The following is a 22,428-nucleotide window of genomic DNA, read 5'->3' on the forward strand; positions in this document are numbered from 1 at the left end:
CTATTTAAATTACTATTACTTCTATTCAGAATAAGTTCATGTTTACAGTTTATAATAATTTTATTATAATCCTCAGCAAATCCCATTATTTTATTCAATGGTATAACAGCATTAAAATATCCCTCTGTCATTTTAAAACCATCCATTTGCCAACCCCACAATGCTGCGACTTTGCTATCCCCCTCATTCATCGATATGTATGATTTTAATGTTGTGGTTATTCCAGGGTTTCTTACGCGATCTATTTCAATACCGTTCATTTCATACCTTATGTCTTGAAATAGAAACATAACAGGGTTATTAGTAAAATTTACAGGTTTCTTTATTTCTTTCCCCGATTGATCTTTTCCAGTCACTGTGGCAAAGCCTTCAACATAAATTGAACTATTACATGGTAATATGTATATGTCTTGCTGATGTATTGGAATGCGAATTTCATCATTTTCTTTAAAGCTGTTATTGTATGGATTGTACGTGTGGATCTCATAACTTTCGATAGAATTATCGAATACTGGGGTGTTATTAATATTTAGAATATTCATACTTTGAATCCGAGTGATCGGAGAAAATCTTTGTTTCTTTTTGTTACAATATTACGATTTGCTTTAATACGTGTACGCGCTTTAGTAGCAGGCAAATGATTGATTCTTTTCACCTCATATCCAAGTGTTTTATTAAACACTATCATTTTGCTCTACGTAAATGAAGTCTCAGTTGGATATTTTCTTCTCTAAAATCAATATTGTTACCGTTTTCGTCAATGATTTTAACAGTTATGGATGATATATTACTCTTATTAACAGGAAGATAAATAATATTTTTTGGAATTTCTATATATCGATATCCTGGAGGAACGTTAGGAATAAATTCATGAATAATATGTGATGCAAACCCATTATTAAATGATCCGAATATAAGATCACATTCGATCCTGATGACAGACAAGGGAAGAATGTTAACTGGATTAACAGACTCATGCCATTTATTTGCTTCAAGTTTTACATTTGGGAAACCAAGTAAGCGTCCTAAACTGTTTTCTACGTCAAAATGTACAGTTTTGGAACAAAAAAGCGAGCATTTTAAAGTATTATTATTTGGTTTTATTTCAATTTCACAGTTGTCTAACTTACTCGCAAGATATTCTCTTATGTCATATAAATCATAAGTACCATATGGAATTTTTAAATATTCATCAGCATATGCAAATATGTTATTGCTATGATTTATGTTTGGTATTGAGTTCAGAGCAGAAAAATATAATAAACCGCATTCATATTCACCATCGAGAATAAGAGGAGGTTGAAAAAATGATTCCAACACAGATTTGTGCCCGGTAATAGTGATTGTTACAGACATGATCGTAAACTAAATATTTACTGATTTCACTGAACTATTTATACATTTTATTTTGTGTATTCCAAAAACTTCTTAAAAACTTTATACATAGATGACCGCAGTTATAAGGATGACTACCTTGAAAATTTTTGTAATTATAACTCATACCAGTTCCTAAATATTGAATTAACTCTTTAGGTGGTTTTAAATTTCCATAGCTGTCAAAGTATTGAATTTCATTATTTACTTTTGCATAGGCTACCCAATGAGAGCCAGGATTATTGGAGCTATCCAAATTAACTATACCACATTCTTTTCGAAAAGGATGTTTTGGCATCTCATCTCTCATAAACACCCCTCGAAAGTAAGGAATGTCTTGCGAATGGTTGATGATGTCGATATTGGTGAGCGCTCGTTTGGGTAGCCTTTCTCTTAGTTTTTTTCATTTGAAATGTAAATTCCTAAACTACCTCTATGCGGTTTGATATGTAAACCTTTGCCTATATGGAGGGTTTCCATTTTTTCATGATGCCTCTTTAATTCTGTAAAACGTTTTTTAGCGTCTTTCAAATCATTTATAACTTTAGCGATTCCTGCAGCACCACCAGCTAAGCTACCCGCAGCAGATAATCCGGCAAAAATAGGTATCAAAGGAAGTACTCCACCAGTTTTTGGAATTGGTATAATTCGAGGAAGTTTTATTGACGAGTCTTTAGTCAATTCTTTAGCCGCTGCTATGGCTAATTCTATAGCCATTTTCTTACATTTGGGTTTCATTTTTTGCACATGCTTTTTTGCATGAGCAACAACATGTTTAAAGTGTTTTTTCAAACCAGTGCCTGAAGCGGATTTTTTTGGCGACACTGTTTTAGAATTGTTGGCTTTACTAGTCAGTCCCGACCCGGTATACAATTTAGCTATCATAGCTTTATTAACTAAATTTGCTGCTATCTTTTCTCCCAAAGTTGCATCAGATGCTAAAGCACGTTGCTTAGCCCTTTTCATCAATATTTTATCAGCCTTATGACGATCACTTAATGAAGTTGACAAGTCGTATGCAATATCGTGTTGTTTACAATATTCATCCAATTTATTTACACCTTGATCTCCCCGTGCAAGCCTTTTATACAATTTTGTACCAGCACCACAGTAATTATATCCAGGTAGATGAAGTTCAAATGGTAAATGATTTATAAACCAATTGAGAATACTGCTCTCTTTCATTACTTTTATTACAATGAATGTAAAATAACTATACTATCACTTAAATAACAATAAATAAATTGGGAACTGGTTAGTTATAAAATATTCGTTCTATCTATCCAACTATTTTCACTCGATGGAAATCCTAACCACTTTACAAATATCTTGTTTCCTTTTCTTTTTAAAACTTTTTCAATAAGATAGACATTAGGATTTTCTGTTTTTTGAAGTTCTTCTGCATAAAATGAGCCCAAAATTGGCTGATGTTTAGCATCTTCTATAAGGTAAGTAACAGGATTCGTTTTCTGTACTTTTTTAATACGGAATATTTCGGTGGACCAATTAGGAGTGTAACCTTTTTCAAAAACACCTTTATACTTACTAATCCGCACAAAATCTCCAACTTTTAAATTTCTCTTCTTAAGGATTTTTAACTGTTTTCCTACATTAAATCTTTGAAGTATAAGTTTCTTATTATTTTCATTAACTGCGTTAGGGGATAAACCGATCGTTCTATGTTTAGAGGTGTTATAATTTTCAACTATTTCTTCTAGCACACCTTTAGTCCAAGTGTAGTTTCCTTGGAAACTGAATTGTTTATACATTTTATTTTTTAAAGTTCTTATAAGTCTTTCAACTATAGAAGCTTTTTTAGTGGAATATGTAGAATAATGATTGATGTTAAACTTTTTGACTATCTTTTTAAAATTTTCGTTGTAAAACTCAGTTCCAAAATCTGTTTGAAGGTTTTTTGGAATACGTCCTTTCTTTAATATAGATTCAAACGCTTTAGAGACCTGATCTTTATTTTTAAACTTTAGTGGAAATGCCCAAGCATATTTTGAGAATGTATCAATTACAACTAAAATATATTTATAACCTGAATTTTGTTTCGAAAGAGATTTCATATCAATCAAGTCAGCTTGCCATAAATCGTCTATATCTCTCATGACAACATGTCGACGAGGGAAGTTTACTCTTGCATTTTTATGTATTTCATTTACGACGCTGTTTTTGCTCATGTTTTACTTTATTAGCCTCGGTGATTTCGATCAAATTACTTACTTTAATATTTATTTCTGTAATAAACTGATTAATTGATGATATTTTTTTTGAAAGATTCTCTGCCAAAACATCAACGTATTCTTTTGTAACACAATCGTTAGAATCTACCGGCTGCGCAAGATTTTTTACTCTTTTATGCTGAGCATCCAAATTATTGTTTGTACACTTCAAAGCGCATTCTAATAACACTCCTTTCATTCTTCGCATCTTATTAACATGATGTCCAAACTTATCAACTTTCATGTTCAACCTGCTTATCAATACTGAACACGCTCCATAAATGTGCTTTCTTTTATTCTTTTATTATACCCGCTTCTTTTAACTCTTCAATAATCGAAAGAATTTCATTATCATGATTAGTGTTGCCAGCGTCTCTGGACGCAATAATCAATCTTAATCTTTCAATTAACTCATTAGGATCATCCCAATAGATGAGATCAGTATCAGTTTTGTATTTCTTTAAAACTGGTAGCCTACCACCGTACTTTAATTTGTTTGTTTCACACATATCCTTTTCATAAAATAATGGTTTGATGATTTGAGAATATTTTTTTCCTTTGTCACCTTTAATTTGATTAGCAGGATTGTAATCCCTTTTATGAGCACTAGTACTAATTAAGATATCTTTATATGTGATTTTATCACTTTCAGTTACTTTATTCAAGTTTGGTTTATTTCTTAATAAAAGTTCTATTAAACCAGCAGTTAGTTCATAACTTTTATCATCAATAGTAATAAAAGTTAATTTGTTTGAAGACATATCATCTACAGTTGAAAATTTGACGGGGGTATTTCCTATCATCAATTTTTTGTTAATGCGACGTATACCAAATGGTATAGATACATTGCTTTGCTCGCCAAACAGATCATTGTCTGCCAGTGTTTCGGAAATGTTGACTTCATCATTTAGAAATTCCAAAGGTTCAGACATTTCCTCTTGTTTTTTCGGATTTTCTTCAAAGTTATTATCGTTGTGAGTAATTTCAATATCACCATCTTGTTTTGAGTTTATATTTGGAATTTCAGGCGATTGATTATTTTCAACACTTGCGTTGTTACAATTAGTTTCGTGATAAGATTTGTTTGTAGTATATTTATTTAGTGTAACAATTTCTTTCAAAGGATCAGACAGTGGTTTAAATATTTTTTTCCGCCTCAGTTCTAACTCTTCATCTTCATCACGTAATCTTTTTACTTTACTTTTAATAGCCTTTACTGATTTAATTAACTCTTTTTTCAAACTTGTTTCCATTTCTTTTTTTAATTATTTTACACAACCATTGAACTATGTAGTAAAAATTAAAATGAAACTAATTTTAAATTACAATCTGTTTAAATAATTTCATTCAAAATTTTACAAAAACGTCGAAAGATTTTCTATATCTACCGTTATTTAATTCACAATCTTTGTTAATTATTAAACATGTGTATGGATCTTTCCATATATCTGAACATAATTTTTTGAAGTCTGACCAAGTCATGTCAGAATTGACATGTTCGTTATAGATGTGTTTCAAATTTATATCATCTTGTTTAAAAATTATTAAAAAATTTACGTTATCTCGAATTAATTGTTTTGGTATCTTAGAATATGTTTGAGTCAAATAAAAACAGTCGATGTTCTTATGTCTACCCATTGAAAAATAATCTCGGATATTTACTTGGTTCTCGCAAGTAACATCATCAAAAATAAATACAGAATTTTTCAAGGCTTCAGTAGGAGGAATAACCTCTTTATCATCTTTGAAGGTAAAGAGCTTAACAGCTGGAACCATGCTTAAAACTTTATTCAAAAAACAATATTTTGGTTGAAATGTTGTTTTAGAATATAGGTAAACATTTTGAAACTTGAGACCATTTTGATGTAGTAATAAGCTTAACATTGTGTTTGTTTTGCCACAATTTGACGGTCCACATATTATACAGCGAATCGTATCGGGCAATAGCAAACTATGCCTTTTTTGGATTGATGACGCTTCTATATTTAAATTGTTAATTTCCAATGTTACTGGTTGTTTGATCAACTTCATTGTGTTTTCTGTTAAAAAAGATAAAATCCTGTTATAAAGTCTTCACATTATATTCTATATAATTTTATAACTAAAATGTAACATAATGTTAATAACCAATTTAAAGAAATGACACCATACACGTGTAAACTCGGAATGCGTTGCTGTGTCACTAAAGATTTGTTTTCACTTTGCTCAAATTACCCATTTGAGAATACAAGATTATATAAGATTTTACTATCGATGCATGTTCATTCCTGTTACAGCTCTCGGGAAAAACTTGGAATGTGATGCTGTGTCACTAAAGCATTATGTTTTCGTTTTGCTCAAATTACATCGTTTTAGATCGCAAGACAGTATTAGATTAATTATTATTTATTAAAGCTTCATTCCTGCTACAGCTCCCGAAGAAAACAGTAGCCGCGCTCATAATTTTATCATAATAAATATCGAGTATTTTACTTGGTAAGTTATTATAATTATTTTATAACAATGTGCTGACTTTTAATAAAGCATGTATTTTTTTACCGTTATTTATTAATTATTTTTCTTTTTGTTTCAGAATTATGTCGACTCCTATCTTACCCAACGAAAATCTAACAAATCCTTTTTACTACGCACAAGATGTAAACGGGTTCGCGGAAACTGAATTTCAGAGACTTTGCGAGGATTTAGCTCAAAAACAAGCAGCAGAACCAGTTCAAGCATCTAGTAAGGAGATGAAAAAAAAGAAAAAAAGCAGTTTATCACTATTGAAGCCTGTTTCACCCCCAACTTCTACATCAACATCCTATGTTATTCGCAAAGCAACTGGAAGACGGCTTCATTTAATAAAAATAAATATTTATGGACTAAATGGAGGAGAACAAGATGAAAATATAAATGGTGATACTCCTAGTGTTAGTGCACAGTATGTAGTCAAGGATAATTACGATGAAGTTATGGATGCTACAGAAAATTTGATAGGTAAAATAATGTCAAAAATTACTCACTCCATATAAATGTGAACTATTGTTGAAATGTAATTTGCTTATTTTTAAATATCATCATATTTTTTGTTTATAAAAATAGTGTTTTTTAGAGTAAGGAGCTGTAGCATGAATTCATTATTTATGAAATAAACGTAGTTAAAAGAATAAAATTGTTTTTTTAAATTTTAAACTATTAATTGAAAACATTATGATTGTACTAAGTACCTAATAATATTAACGTATTCCATGTAAATATTAGGTAGTACAATCAAGTTTTTTCAAATATTTCAAGGGTTCGATTCCCTTCAATGTAAAGGTTTTTTTTAATTTTGCTTAATGTTTGCTTACTGCATTTTCATTTCTTGACCAAGGTGATAAGGATATAATGTTGAAATTGAAGGTCTATATAAACAAACGTAAAGGTCAGTAAGCAAACATTATCACCTGCTATGATATCACTATAACTCAAGTTATTGATCTCGATAAATATAAAAATAAAAAACTAAAAGGTAAAATAATAAAATGACAGTGATGATGAGTAGTAAATATTTATTTCAATATTTGCATGCATACATGAACAATCAAAATTGCACAGTAATGAATAACATAAAATCTTGTACAAATTAACAACTAAAAAATTGTACTGTAGTGCCCCCACGGCAACGTTTTAAATTGCTTCTTTAAAATTTGTCTTTTATCATCTTCACTATTTAAAACTAACTTATTAATTTTTTGGGTATATACATTATGATTTTTAGATCTAATAACACACATATTCTTTCTGACTGATTGATTGTAGTATAACACATTTTTGTATTTATCTATATCCAACCTTTTGGTAACAGATGTTGTCACTCCTTTTGCCTTTTTAATAGACATTTTTTGTGATTCAATACAATACAATTTTGCTCGTAAGCCAACAAATTCAACAATAACATCTCCACCCATCTCATCTTTAAAAAACCCCGGAATTTTCATATTTGCTTGAGGGATATTGTAAACATTTTTATCGCTAAAATTGCTGGTATCGAAAAACTTAATATTCTTTTTCATGTCTGAATAAAAATCATCAGTATATATGCGATATAGTAAGCTATCAGTATCAGTATAACAAAGTTCAATATTTTCTTTATATAATGGTTTCATTATAGAATAGTGAAAGTTATATAAATGTGTTTTAGCTAACTCTAAAACAGTAAACCCCACATAAATTGGTCTATCCAAAATTAATTTCGTTTGTTCTAATTGGATTGCAACCATATTATCTGTAAATATCGACAAACATTTAAAGTTAGGCGCACTTACATACTTTTCTGCTCCAATAATCCTGTTTGTCTTATTATTCTTATCTGTCCATGTATTAACAAGTTTTACATTTACTTGTTTTCTTTTATTTTCTATGGTTTTACCAAAAATAGCATTATTTTGTTTTTTGAAAAAGTCTTTTTCAAATTCAGACTCTGCTTTTTGCCTCAAAGAGGTATTCAATTCAATATATGGTTTCAAAAATTCTTTTTGTTCAAATGATAGAATTCTATGAATTTTTAACAATTTTAGACCGTTTTTAAGACATTCTTTTAAATGGATGTAGTGAATAACATAGGAACATTTGTCGTATAAATTTGCAATAAGCTTGGCATTTCTATGACCAAAAGGTGTGAATTTTTCAGCAGCAAATGGTAAATCTGAGTGAGCGTCATGTATTTCAGATGGATAACTAAGATCTACTTCAAGTATATAACCAATGTTACTATCAACAGTAATAGAATCAATTTCAAAAGTCTCAATTTGGTCTTTGTTCAAAAATTTAAAATTACTTGTAGGAAGTTTCATCATCATTGCATAACCATACAGGTTCACACAGTCTAAATATACCAAAAAGTTACTTGATTTGTTGATATCATAGTCAGACATATATTTATTGTTAGCTTTAGCATACCTTAAAGAACACTGAGCTAGACCACCTCGTATACCTTTTTCAATCATTTGATACATCTCCACATCAGTTATAAGGTCTAATTTTACATTGGTATGCAAAAGCATTGCATCCCAACTTAAAGAAGGTGAAGAAACATAATAGCACGGATCTAAGCAATAGGTTGCTAAGCTAATTTTTCTGAATTTTTCAAAACTATCTGCTAGTAATAGTACATCACATTTTAAATATAAATCTGTATATTCGCCTAAATTTTTTATTTTAAAAGTTTTCCAAACTTTCAATGCATGTTTATAATCTTCTTCCGAAATAAGTTCTGAAGTAAGTTTATTAAAAAAATGTTTTCGTTTTGGTAACTGAGTTTCATCGTAACGTTTTAAAGAGTCTATATAATCATAGCAGTACACACCCTTTCTGCAAATCAAATCAAATAAATACTGATCACTGTAATACCTACGCAAGTTTACGAAGTCATCTTGATGTAAAGATCTAGCTAATTTATCTAAGCTACAACTGAGAAAATTAAAAGAATCGATGAATTTCAGCTGAGCAGCAGTTTTTGAATCAATTGATATAAATTTTGTGAAAGATATGTATTTTTCTTTATTTTTTGGAATAATATTTATACGACCATTAATACTCGCTAACTCTTTAATAAAAAGATGGCAATCGTAATTACTTAAATTATGAAATATAATAGGTATAAAAGGACATTTCTTTGCACTCAAGTTGCAAATGTTGTGAGCCGCGCCTCTATATTCCCCTGTAAAATGATCGTGATCTGCTACAATTTTATCTGTGGATGTAAATTTTTGTTTACATATACAGCAAACTTTTGCATTATGAAAACATTTCTTTTCAGTTTCAGTAAGTAGTTTCATGGGATTATTTTCTAACAAAATTGCATGTAATCGTTTGACATCATTTGAAATTGTTTCTACAAATTTTTGAGCACAGTTAGCTCCTATGTATGAAACCAGTTCATTAAGTTCAGGTTTAGATTCACAACAAATATAGTACGCGAAAGATGTGGCTTCATGAACCTGTATGGTTTCAGTATGCCCAGATTTACTTTTATCAGAATATTCTCTTAATAAACTTTCAAAATCACCATAAATCACAATTGGTATTCTTTGAGTTCTTTCATAATTATCAAAATATAATTTACTATTTTTCTCTGGAAGAACAGTTTTAATTCTAGCACAATTATGTTTGCATAATTTTTCTTCTGAATTGAAATAAATGAAGCACTCCTCACATAAAAAAATTTTAGACTTATTTTTAGTAAGTTGACTATGAACCAACCGTTCAAAGTTTCTTATCAAACAAAAATGTCTTTTATTGTTTTTAGTAATGTAAAGCAAATTAACATGAACAAGTTTACGCTTGCTGGTTTTGTACAGAGGTCCGTTAATATCACCATTTTTTTCTAAACTGTATATATTAACACTTATGTCAGAATTATTTTTTTCAAATAATGTGATATCCTCAAAAGATGGTGGAAACGACATACCATCTGTTTTTAAAACTTTTGAATAATGAGGATATGAAGATACTCTATTACAGTTTTTATCGGTGGGATACATATGTGCTAATATACTCCACAGAAAACACTTATCATCACTATTTTTAATATTTACACAAGATCTAGTTTTCAGAATTTTTATTGGTAGTGGAATATAGGAGCCTGTCCTTAAAGGATTATATTTATTAATGTTTACTTCTAAATTATTCAAAGAGTCAAAAGACCAGCCTGATTCTGAATGTTCAAACTCTGATAATTTGTTAAGCAGGCTTTTTACACACTCTAAATATATATTTTTTATGTTTGTGGATTGAAAAATTTGTACATATTTAGTATTAAACGACTTCAAAGATTTTTCATTATTTTTTGGCAAAGTAAAAGTCGCAAATAGTTCAAAATTTATTTTAAGAGCATTATGTTTCTCAAGACTTCTTTTTACTAAATTACATATCGTATTTACAACTTCAGATAAAAATTGCTCAGGTAACAAAAATTTTTTTGATGGACATACACGATAGCTTAGTATTCTGTTCTTAAAAGCAGTTCCAATTATTTGAACATTATCGAATTCTGTGCGAAGTAAACAATTAGACTTATGTATATAACTTTTCTTATGTGAAAAGTATTTTGGCACTGTTATATTACAAATATCACAAAAAGTCATTATGAGATTATACTAAGTAGTTATTATTTGAAGTTAGTAAAATGCAGTTAAAATTTTCATGCTGGGTATAGTGTAGGTTTAACCCCTTTAAAATCTTCCTTAGCAGCAGCGACCAAGCGATTCGTTGCCTGCCAAATTTCTGAGTTGGTATCCATACATGACTTATAAGTAAAAAGGGCGTGACGCCATCGATTACCCGGGCTTATCTTTGATGCTTCAGCAGCGTTATAGATGCGGAGTTCTAAGTAATAATCGCCTTCCGTTATTAATTTCTCTGGTTTTCGCTGGGTAGAATACCCTGATGCTATTTTTTTGGTGATAAAATTTTTAAGTGGTTCAAGCTTTTGCACCACTTCTTCTTCGTACTGAAAAGACAAAAATAATATTTTTAGTTATTAAAAAATATTAACTCAGTTAATAAAATGTTTATTAATAAATAGGTTTCCATCAATAAATTCAACAACCCAGAGTTGAGTTGCGAAACCTCCCCTAAAGCTAACAATTTATTTGATCCAGCTCAAGAATCGAACTTGAGACCTTAGGCTCCATATTCAAACGTGCTAAGCTAATATTAACTAATAATTAAATAATTAAATATAATGATGTAAAAAAACCATTAATATCTTCTTAAAGGGTTTAGTTGATGCTTATATTCAGTCAGAATTCTAATATTTCTTGAAAACAATTGTAATAATATTATATTTACAGTAAAAATAAAGTGTAATAACTCACCTCAGACTCCCATGAAGGACGTGCAGCCTTGACAGGCTTTTTTTGAAGCGCTTTCTTACGCTTTACAGGTGGTTCCGGTTCAGATTCTGAATCTGACTGCCGCTTTTTCGATTTCTTCAATTTATTGAGTGATTTACTCTTTGAAGTTGAATTTGAAGTTATAGGTAATTCGTCGTCATCCGAATTAAAAGGATTATTACTAAAGTTCGAAGCCCTGTTATAGAAAAAACATTTTTTTAATGTTGTTACATCATACTATTAACTAGTTCTGAAACAATTAAAGATTTTTTGGTGAAATGAAATTTAAACATGTATGTACTTAATGTAACTTTTTAAAATACTATTAGGTAAGAAGTTAATATTAAAAAAAATATTATTTCTCTGTAGATGCAACAACTCTTTCATTAAAATATGTAAAAAATAAAAAAATAAAAAAATACATACATACTGAAGCTAAACAACTGCTTTTTGAATTTAAAAAATGATTTTTTAAGTGAATTAAGTAAACGTTTGCTCGTTGAAGTGCTCACAAAAGAAATGCGTAGTGAAAACAGTGCTTACAGAATTTAGGTTCTTCTAATAGTCAATCAATAAAGTCAAAAGTTCATAGTATTTGCATAGAATAATGACTCTTAAACATAAAAGTAATTAGAATGACATTCAAAGATCTCATTATTACACACATACATAAGATGCCGCATGCATGTTTAGGATTCCCTATTAGGAAGCAAACTGCAAATATGCAATCCTGCAATACGAGTCATTAGACACCGAAAAAGAATCACTTTTAGTTAACACATGATGTATCCCGACTATACCTACTTTGATATTATTTTTTAACACTCATGGCGTCTGTTCTGTATTTCTACATTAGATAAGTATGCATATTATGCACTATGTAGGTAATGTTTACAGCAATTGAAATAGTGTAATGCCAAAATACAATATAATATTTCATTAGTTACTTACCAAAAGCGGATCGATTAATAATAATTTTATAAAAATTATCGCCCATTTAGAGAATAAAAAGTACTTATACTTACTTATATGAAATATGATTTTATCGGCAAAAATAGTTAGGTAGAAAAGTGTTAATGTAAGTATTTTATGGAATAGTAGGTCTATCAACCGAACTCGATCTACTCTATGAGTCATGATAGCATAGTGATTAAGACGTCCGCTGCCTCCGGTTATAAGTCGGGCAGGGGTTCGATCCCGGGCATGCACCTCTGACTCGGACACTTGCTTTAGTGGGATACCATAACACTAGAATGAATGAATGAATTGGATGAACCTTAATACTACAACACTTGAATTTTAACCTTCTATTATAAGAGTGTGGTTAGTAATTATTATTGATACTTATATACCGACATACTTACCTGTTCCGGCATAGCATGCTTTCCATCCTAAACTGACACACCACTTACCATGTTTTGAATACTTGAATAAATGAATGAATGAATGATTGAACGATCGTCTTTGAACCATTATACCGCAACACTTGAATTTTCGGTAAGGGAGTGTGGTTACTAATTATACTTATATTAATAAACTGACAAACGTACCTGTTCCGGTTTAGTATGCTTCCATCTTAAACTGACACACCACTTACCATGAGTTGAATACTTGAATAAATGAATGAATGAATGATTGAATGATTGATCGATTGTCTTTGAACCTTTATACCGCAACACTTGAATGTTCGGTAAGGGAGTGTGGTCACTAATTATACTTATATTAATAAACTGACAAACGTACCTGTTCTGGTTTAGTATGCTTCCATCTTAAACTGACACACCACTTACCATGAGTTGAATACTTGAATAAATGAATGATTGAATAATTGAACGATCGTGTTTGAACCTTTATACCGCAACACTTGAATTTTTACTTTACGATAAAGGAGTGTGGTTACTAATTACTTATATTAATAAACTGACATACCTGTTCCGCTTTAACTTGCTCCCATCATAAACTGAACCTCCGCTTAACATAAATTTGAGATGAGTGCTACATTAATTGCATTAGGTAGGTTCTTGAGGGTTCCAGTACAAAATATAAATTATTCTAAATAATCTAATCGATGCTTAAGAATAGAATTTGTATAAAATATTCCAACTCAGTATCGTAAGTAGTTGCATCAGTTGAGAATGTGCTAAATCAACCATTGAATCATCTTTCTACATGAGTTAGTAACAATAACCTGATCATTCTCTTGTAACTGATATCTATTGTGAAAATATTGTGTGTTCTAGCTTAAGTCTTATAGATCCGGCGCGCGCTGGCGCGCCGCGTCATCTAGAGACTTGAGCTAGAACACACAATATTACCCTACTATTAACCCATCGCGGGCTCATTCTCTCTTCAGGTCTTTCCTCACAATGAGATGGATTTAGGTCATAGTCCACCACGCTGACCAAGTGCGGATTGGCAGACTTCACACACCTTTGACAACATTATGGAGAACTCTCAGGCATGCCGGTGTCCTGATAATGTTTTATTCACTGCTGAAGCATATTTAAATGCACATAACTCAGAAAAGTTATAGGTGCGTGTCCGGGATAGAACCCCCGACTAGTATAAGAGAGACCGACGCTTATCATCGCTTTTTGATTTCTTATACTACGATTATGTTACCATCTTATGCCTGATATTTCAAAGTATAGTGAGCCGACCTCTTGTTTCCAAAGCGTTTGTGCTATATTCAAAATCAACTGGCAATAAAATGCTCGAATCACTTTGTCCCCAGGTTGCGCGTTCCCGGCGCGATGGCAAGGCCGCTGGTTCCAGTCCGGAGTGATCCAGCCCATCATGATAGACGGTGCCATCCTCTCCAACAAGGGCCGCTGCCTGTCTTCCGAGGGCGACAAGTTTCTTATCGTTGACGAGTAAGTGGAATTAGCTACTAGAGTTTATATTTCCTACTGATTGCCGAACTACCTGAAGAAAAAATTTGCATTGGCTTTAAGATATTCTCAAGTTTGTTGGCAAGCTTTGGATTAAAATAACTGTAAAAATAACAGACTCTCACTCTATGTCCAATTCATCCCTCATTATTGAGTATCACTCTGGCATCATAAGCTTGCGGTATGTTCTTCTATCGAGCATAGAATTTCTACAATTTAGTCTGACCATCGGGTTTGAGATCTGCCTCACAGTCGTTGCAACCGAGGGACAACCATAGACCTATAATACTCTTAATTTTCGTCCGTTTCACTTGATACCAGAACATGAACCGAAAAGGTTGACTCTATGAAGCACAGCTGAAAAGATTCTCTTCGGCTATCTTAGTATGAAAGAATACGCCGAAATGGATTTCTAGTTTTGTCAAAGAACTTTTACGACAGAGTTTATACGTGAATCGGGATTATACCCTCAGTATCTATTCTAGCGAATTCTAGAGAGCCTAATATGAAAACCACTGAAAGAATAAAAATTAAATTAAAAATTTAAAAAACCCCCGACACATAAACCTCTAAAAAGTAAAAAAATAATAGGTAAGTATGTATGGGCCCTTTAAGAATAGTATAAATAGTAAAGTTTTTATCCAAGCGCTCGTTGCGCCAGGGGACCGCTACCTATCGTAAACTATGAAAGTCATCTGTTGTAGAAAGAATAGTCTTTAGCGGTCCCCCGACGCAACGAACGCTTGGATAAAAACTTTACTATTTATACTATTCTTAAAGGGCCCATACATACTTACCTATTATTTTTTTACTTTTTAGAGGTTTATGTGTCGGGGGTTTTTTAAATTTTTAATTTAATTTTTATTTCACGCTTTTTAAACTTTTATTCATAAATTACGGTTTATTTGTGCCATTCTAAAACCCAATTTCTATAATAATATAAATCCAATAAGGCAGCTAATATCTTTTCAAAAGTAACATCAATGTTATGTTAATTATACGTTCCATGAAATATTTTTGACCGAACATCACTAAATCAAGAATTATCTGAATGACTCACATAGTTTAACACGACCAAAACGAAATATCTGTTTCTAACATGTCGTTGCTTTAAAAATGTACCCATTTTACGTAGTCGTATAATAGTTCGCTTTTCAAGATATACCTACGATTAAATTGAAATCGACTTTCACCCGATGAAATAAGGAATAAAGTGGCTTGTATTTCATTTTGTTTGTTATTGCATGTCAAATTTTTATTTGACCTAACTTTCAAAAACCGGTCAAGTGCGAGTCTGCCTCACACATGAAGAGTTCCGTACAAGTTTTTTTCTATGTAATGACAATTCAGTTGTCGGATTTTTCACTTTACTTGGGCCACAGGAGTAGAGTGCTTGGGCTATAAGATATTGCTACCTGCCTTTCATGATTCTACGTAAACGGGAAGTACCCAATTTATAAGTTTTGATTCTCTTGAAAGATGACACACAGACAGACAACGAAGTGGTGAAGGAAAACACCGTCAGGAAACCTGCATGCTTAAGAGTTGGCCATAATGCTCCCTCAAAGGTGCGTGAGGTGTGCTAATACGTGCTTGGCCAGTGTGGTAGCTTCTCATTCTGAGAGGAGACTTGTGGTCAGTAGTGAGCCGGCGATGGGTTGATCCTGATGATGATGAATTTTAAACGTATTTTGTCAAAGTAAATAAGCTGAGTTCAAGCAGATAAAATGAAAAGAAGGTGCGCCTAATGCATCATCCAAACCTGCGCGACAAAGCGACTATGATGCGGGAACCTCAGCCGCGCGGAGAGTCATCGCCTCCTACGATATTTAATGGTGCCATGCACACCTACGCGACTACAACAGTCGAGGCTACTTTTTTTTTCTACAGATACCTACTGAACCCTAAAAATTGTTTGACTATGGTTTGGGTTTGGGTTGATTGTTCGTGGCCTTTGGTTGACTGTTGGATATTATAATTGAATTGATGTTTTCTCGCTTTAACTGTGATTATAATATTTTATAAATTAGAAACTCCGCGCCTACGATCCAAAGTATCGGAGTTTTCCAAAACATTATTTTCAAATAAATAATTATGTATCTAGGCAACGTCCATCTTGACAGCTTGACATTTGCCAATTGACATAATATTATGAACCTCTGTTACAATAGTGAAAGATCCCAGGGCCACCAGCCGTCACGTATTTTCTGACGAACGAAATGTGGACGATTGAGTAGTGTTACTATGTACTAAGAACGCATGCCTACAGACCTGCTAGCTTGCTTAGACGGCCAATTTTCAGGTATCAGGTAATCAAGGTACATAAAAACATTACTTACCTCACGTAAATTCTCCAATTTTTTTAATTTTTAGCTGATTTTTTTAAATATTAATAATTAATTGACATAAGTAAACTATAAGAGAGTGAGAGAGAAGTCAATATATCCTAATACATGTCTTACTCAGTCTCATGCGCGTAGATAATGATGCCCTCGCGCTCAAACCCACAAAGGTATTAAAATTGAATTTAGGGGATGATTGGCCCTCTGGATCTGTCTGTCTTCTTGTAAAAGGTTTTAAAATAGTTGTCTGGTGGACATATATAAAAATGGAGCATCAGAATTTACGTGCAGTTAAGTAATTACTTATTTTGGGAGCTTTAAAGCGTCTGCAAAGCAATACGGCCGACGCGGGAAGTGTCTGGGAGTATTGGCGACATATTTATATCAGTTTGGAGAATTTACGTGAGGTAAGTAATGGTTTTATGTACCTTGATTATCAGATACCTGAAAATTGGCCGTCTAAGCAAGCTAGCACGTAGGCTAGGCATGCTTTCTTAGTACTTACTAACACTACTCAATTGTTCATATTTCCTGTGTCAGAAAATACGTAACCTCTGGTGGTCCTGGGATAAAAGTAATAAGAAAACCAGAAAAGAGCTGATAACTTCCAAACGGCTGAACCAATTTTTTTGGATTATAGCTAAGAACACTCTCGATCAAGCCACCTTTCAAACAAAAAAAACTAAATTTAAATCGGTTCATTCGTTTAGGCGCTACGAGGCCACAGACAGATACACAGATACACAGATACACAGATACACAGATACACACGTCAAACTTATAACACCCCTCTTTTCTTTTTGGGTCGGGGGTTAAAAATGACATCTATTATAACAAAAGCGTTCTCATTCGCTCACCTCATTTCAGTTGTGATTCAAGATATTCCCTGAGATTCGAGTGGAGGGGGGAATAGGGCAATAATTTTAATCTAGATATTATGCTCCCCGAGATTGTCAGTGGAACTGTGGAACCGTTGAAAGCTCCTCGGAGTGTCTTTCGATAATATCTGGAACGAGACGCATTTATCACTTTTGGCGTTTTACATTAGGCTAGTTAGGTCACGTGAAACCAGATTGTTTGGCAAGTAACTTTGAGAAGTAATAACACATATCTATGGTAATAACTCAAATTTAAAAAACCCCGACACAATAACCTCTATGAAAAAACTAGCAAAGAGCTGATAACTTTCAAACGGCTGGACCGATTTTCTTCAATTAAGTATAGCTAAGAACACTCTCGATCAAGCCACCTTTCAAACAAGAAAAAACTAAATTAAAATCGGTTCATGCGTTTACGAGCAACGATGCCACAGACAGATACACAGATACACACGTCAAACTTATAACACCCCACTTTTTGGGTCGGGGTTTAAAAATAAATCTTTTTAGTGTTACCACACAATTGGTAGATCAAAGTAATATATATAACTTCAACAAAGTTTTAGTGTTGTTTTACTTTCCTATTAAAGATTTGCCAGAGCCAGGGCAGTGGAGACTGCCCATTAGGTAGACATCCAACTAGTGGTAGGGAGCCGCTGGGTTCAGGCGGCGTAAGACCGAGGCGTGTGGAAGTCTCTACAAGAGATCTATTATCAGAGAGACAGGCGTCTATTCGAACGAAGATGATGATGATAAAAAAGTTATAAGCAATGCGAGTAGGCCTCTCTTCTAGCTAGTTTTTAATAAAAAGAAAAGCTTTTTATTAGAAAACTAGAGGATACCCGCGGCTTCGCCCGCGAAGATTTCGGTTTTTTAAAATCCCGCAAGAACTCTTTGATTTTCCGGGATAAAAAGTAGTCTATGTCCTTCCCCGGGATGTAGCCCACGTGTGTACCAAATTTCATCAAAATCGGTTCAGCGGTTGGGCCGTGAAAACGTAGCAGACAGACAGACAGACAGACACACTTTCGCATTTATAATATTAGTATGGATAAAGTAATGTACGTAATTTTAAACAAGTATGTTTCTATTATTTACCTACAGGCAGACAATAATAACGTAATGATGGTAACTACGGTATTTTCTTTACAGAAAAGGCTGCTACCGTTGCGTTGTGATGCATGAAAAACACACGAACGTTCTGCAATACAAAGAGAGTGAGTATTTTTATACGTCGCAAAACAATATTCTGCCCAGTCGTAGGTTTTGAATTTTAATCGAAAATCAAGATTCAAATAAACCATGCGACTTGTTCTGAAGAAGTGTTACTGCAAAACCAGAAGAAACGTGTTTTGGATTTAGATTTTCCACTCGTATCATGATTTCGAAGGTGGGTCTCCTGATGTTAAGTGATTACTGCCACTAACATTTGCAGTACCAGAGTAACCGCCACTGCGTTGGCGGCCTTTCATGATTTGTTTACCTTTTAAGCCAGTTAGGGACAAATGGATTTTAGTGTTTAAGCCTCTATAGCTGGCAGGCCAGTTCCTTATTCTGACCAATGGATTTCCATTCCCCAGCCTTCTGCCATCGCCGGGACGCCCTCCCACACCTCTGCTCAATGATCACCGGCGACGCGCTGCTTTACTCGATGTTCAGGGAAAACGCTGAGCCCGTGGAGTGTCCGCTTAAAGGACCTTTCTCTTTCACTTATAACAGGTAATACTTATTTATATGAAAAATACATTTTAGCACTGCAATTATTGCCATTGGTATATTACTGTTAGAAATACTGAAAAGTGTGCGCACAACCTTCGTATTTCTTTCTGGTTCTTGGGCGTCGCGAACCGATACTGGGTGGTAGATGCGCTTGACTATTCAAAATCTCATAAAAGAAAGTTTAAATAAAGTATGCTTCTATTTCTATCTCTAGTAGACGCCCATCTGAAGAAACTATGTTGACGACAACGTTCACGCCCACGGTCTCAGGGGCTGCTGACTAATCAAGCCATCCATTGGAACTTCTTCTGAGTCATTGTCCGAACTACACATGAGGTTCCCTTAAGGGCCCCCTAGACGATCAATCGCGATTGTCAATTTTTACGTGGTTGATGCTCATTGTCAATTGCAAATGATCGTTTAGCAAGAGAATTGAAGCAATTGTCAATTGCAACTACGGTATTGAAGGACATTGATGGAAATTTCGATTGATGGCAATTGACGTTCAATGACAGCAATTGTCAATCGTTTTTATAATCATCCGGCTCTGTTTTTAAAGATTTCTTGGTAAATGTCTTAGTGAAGCGATATCTGAATTTATAACATTTCTTGGACCAATGTCTAGTTTTTTTCGTTTTTTGTGGGTAGAAACTGCAAGAAAAAACTAGGTATATCTGCGTTTGAAATCATATTTCGAGCGACTTGACTTTCTTCATTGCAGTTCAATATCAGACTGAAGCAAGCGCAAATGATACACCTTCATTTGGAGCTTCAATCGCTCATCATTTGAAATCTTCAATCACGTAAACACATATCTATGACGTAAACATTGTCAATTGCAAATGATCGTTTCGGGGGCCCTTTAGGAAGACGTTGTCCCCCTATTTCTCCAATTATTTCGTCAAGCCTTAGAGCTCACCCCCATTAGAGCCTACGAGCATTCTTACTAAATCCGAAACTATAATATTCGGATGTTCGAATTAAGTGTGCGTATTTGTTTTTAATTTCAGAGGGCACGGCGATTGCAAAATACCAGCATCATCAATAGAAAGCTGCACTGAAGACTCCAGGTTACTGCTCAACTACCAAGCGTGCCCCGATGTGTACGGTTCAGAAAGTACAGGTAAACCGTACAAATCATACTTAACATCAAAATTAATTGATACTAGGGCCACGACCAATAGTCCACGAGCAACCGCCGAGTTTCTTGCTGGTTCTTCTCGGTAGGAACGGCATTCCGAACCAGTGGTAGATTTTTTGACGATTCAAAAGCACTTGTAAAAGTTTAATTGAATAAAACATTTTGAATGTGAATTTGAATTTGACCGACCGAATGGGGATTAGTGGAAAAACCCAAAAAGTCGGTCAACAAACCAGTGATAAAAGTCGGCGTAATTATCCATCCAATTTATTATAGAAACAACATTCGATTCGACCAACAAACTGGCAATTCATTCTCCTTCACATACAATTCTGTTTTTCTCCTTGAAAATCATGATCGGAGGTTTGGATACAAATATTCAGCTCGTATCACATAAATGGGTCGAATAGATGGGCAAAAATAATACGGGTCCATCCTAGTCATCAGCTTTCATTTTTCAGGTGAAAAATAAAGTCTACTAACACTAAATAGTAAAACGAAAGATGAACAAGTGTAAATTAATAATTTATACCTAACACCCCCGACAAGTGAAGGTTACAGTAACTAGAAAAGAGCTGATAATTTTGAAACGGCTGAACCGATTTTGTTGGATTATAGCTAAGAACACTCGATCGAGCCACCTTTCAAACAGAAAAAAACTAAAGTAAAATCGATTCATTAGTTTAGGAGTTACGATGCCACAGACAGATACATAGATACATACGTCAAACTTATAACACCCCTCTTTTTTGGTCGGGGGTTAAAAATAAAGTCTGCTAACAATAAATAGTAAAATACTAGAAATAAAAGCTCGTAGATAGCTTCACAGCTACTCAATGTCGTTAACGCGACGCTCGACAGGTCGCGAACTGAGCTGCGGCAATCTTCGCTATTGTTTAATGGCCGCACTAAAATAACTCGCTCCGGGAATTCCACTATTTCAGCCTGTGTCATCTACGATTGTTAGCCGCCGTACAATACCTACTTACCTACCTTCTAGGAGTATCAGTCATATCTCATCCTGCAAACCTAATTTCGCCACTACCAGGTTTCAGATCTGATACTTAAATTTATTTTTAACCCCTGACCCAAAAAGAGGGGTGTTATAAGTTTTACATGTGTATCTGTGTGTCAGTCTGTGGCATCGTAGCTCCTAAACTAATGAACCGATTTTAATTTAGTTTTTTTGTTTGAAAGGTGGCTTGATCGATGTTCTTAGCTATAATTCAAGAAAATCGGTTCAGCCGTTTGAAAGCTATCAGCTCTTTTCTAGTCACTGTAACCTTCACTTTGTCGGGGGTGTTATAAATTTTTAATTTACACTTGTAACTGAAAAGTTTTATAAACCTCTTTACTCTTTATGTCTACTCTAATTTTTATTATACCCTAAAAGTATTGTCACCTCTACTTATTATTATAATTAGAGTTGACAGTGGGTGATAAAACTTTTATTAGAAAAAAGCGAAAAATCTGAAATAGTAATTATTTCTGATTATTCGCTTTGCAAACGTTCGAAATAAGGGGGAACGCTATTTTTTTGTTATTCCATCATAAGTCTAAAGCTAAACGGGCTTAAAAATAAATTAAATCTATTTAGATTGTGCAAATTATGTTTTTAAATATTTTTACCTTTAAAAATTATGTTTTTTTCTATATTTATATTTAGAATTATTCTCATATTAGTGAACATTGTTCTTCTGAGAAATAAAAACTCTTTAAACCTAAATTAAGTTAGCCCTTGCAAGCCCTCTATGCCTTTCATAATATTATACCTAATAACCCACTTGGTCTTCTAGGTATCACCAATTTAAAATTTTGACAATTGAAAATTTATAATAGTAATTATAGGTAGACCGTACTCAATATTAGGACCTATCTATTTGAATTCTTTCAATTGCAATAAGATTGGGCAGACATTATTTATGACTATCCGAACTTCCAAAGATTGACCAAAACCTCTTGTAGTAGAATTTTGTATTGTATTGTAGTAGTTATTTCT

General features: G+C 33.2%; 1 protein-coding gene across 3 annotated transcripts in view; it reads left to right on the forward strand.

Annotated features, from left to right (window-relative positions):
- Nucleotides 1-22,428, forward strand: part of LOC123867082 — a 125,145-nt gene that overhangs the window by 87,126 nt on the left and 15,591 nt on the right. For all 3 annotated transcript variants that reach the window (XM_045908937.1, XM_045908939.1, XM_045908938.1), the window contains exons 3-6: nucleotides 14,193-14,331; nucleotides 18,722-18,786; nucleotides 19,150-19,288; nucleotides 20,299-20,411. In XM_045908937.1, coding sequence (XP_045764893.1) covers nucleotides 14,193-14,331; nucleotides 18,722-18,786; nucleotides 19,150-19,288; nucleotides 20,299-20,411 — 456 coding nt within the window. The remainder of the gene's footprint in view (nucleotides 1-14,192; nucleotides 14,332-18,721; nucleotides 18,787-19,149; nucleotides 19,289-20,298; nucleotides 20,412-22,428) is intronic.

The sequence above is a fragment of the Maniola jurtina genome, chromosome 7 (assembly GCF_905333055.1).
Source record: "Maniola jurtina chromosome 7, ilManJurt1.1, whole genome shotgun sequence".
Lineage (NCBI taxonomy): Eukaryota > Metazoa > Arthropoda > Insecta > Lepidoptera > Nymphalidae > Maniola > Maniola jurtina.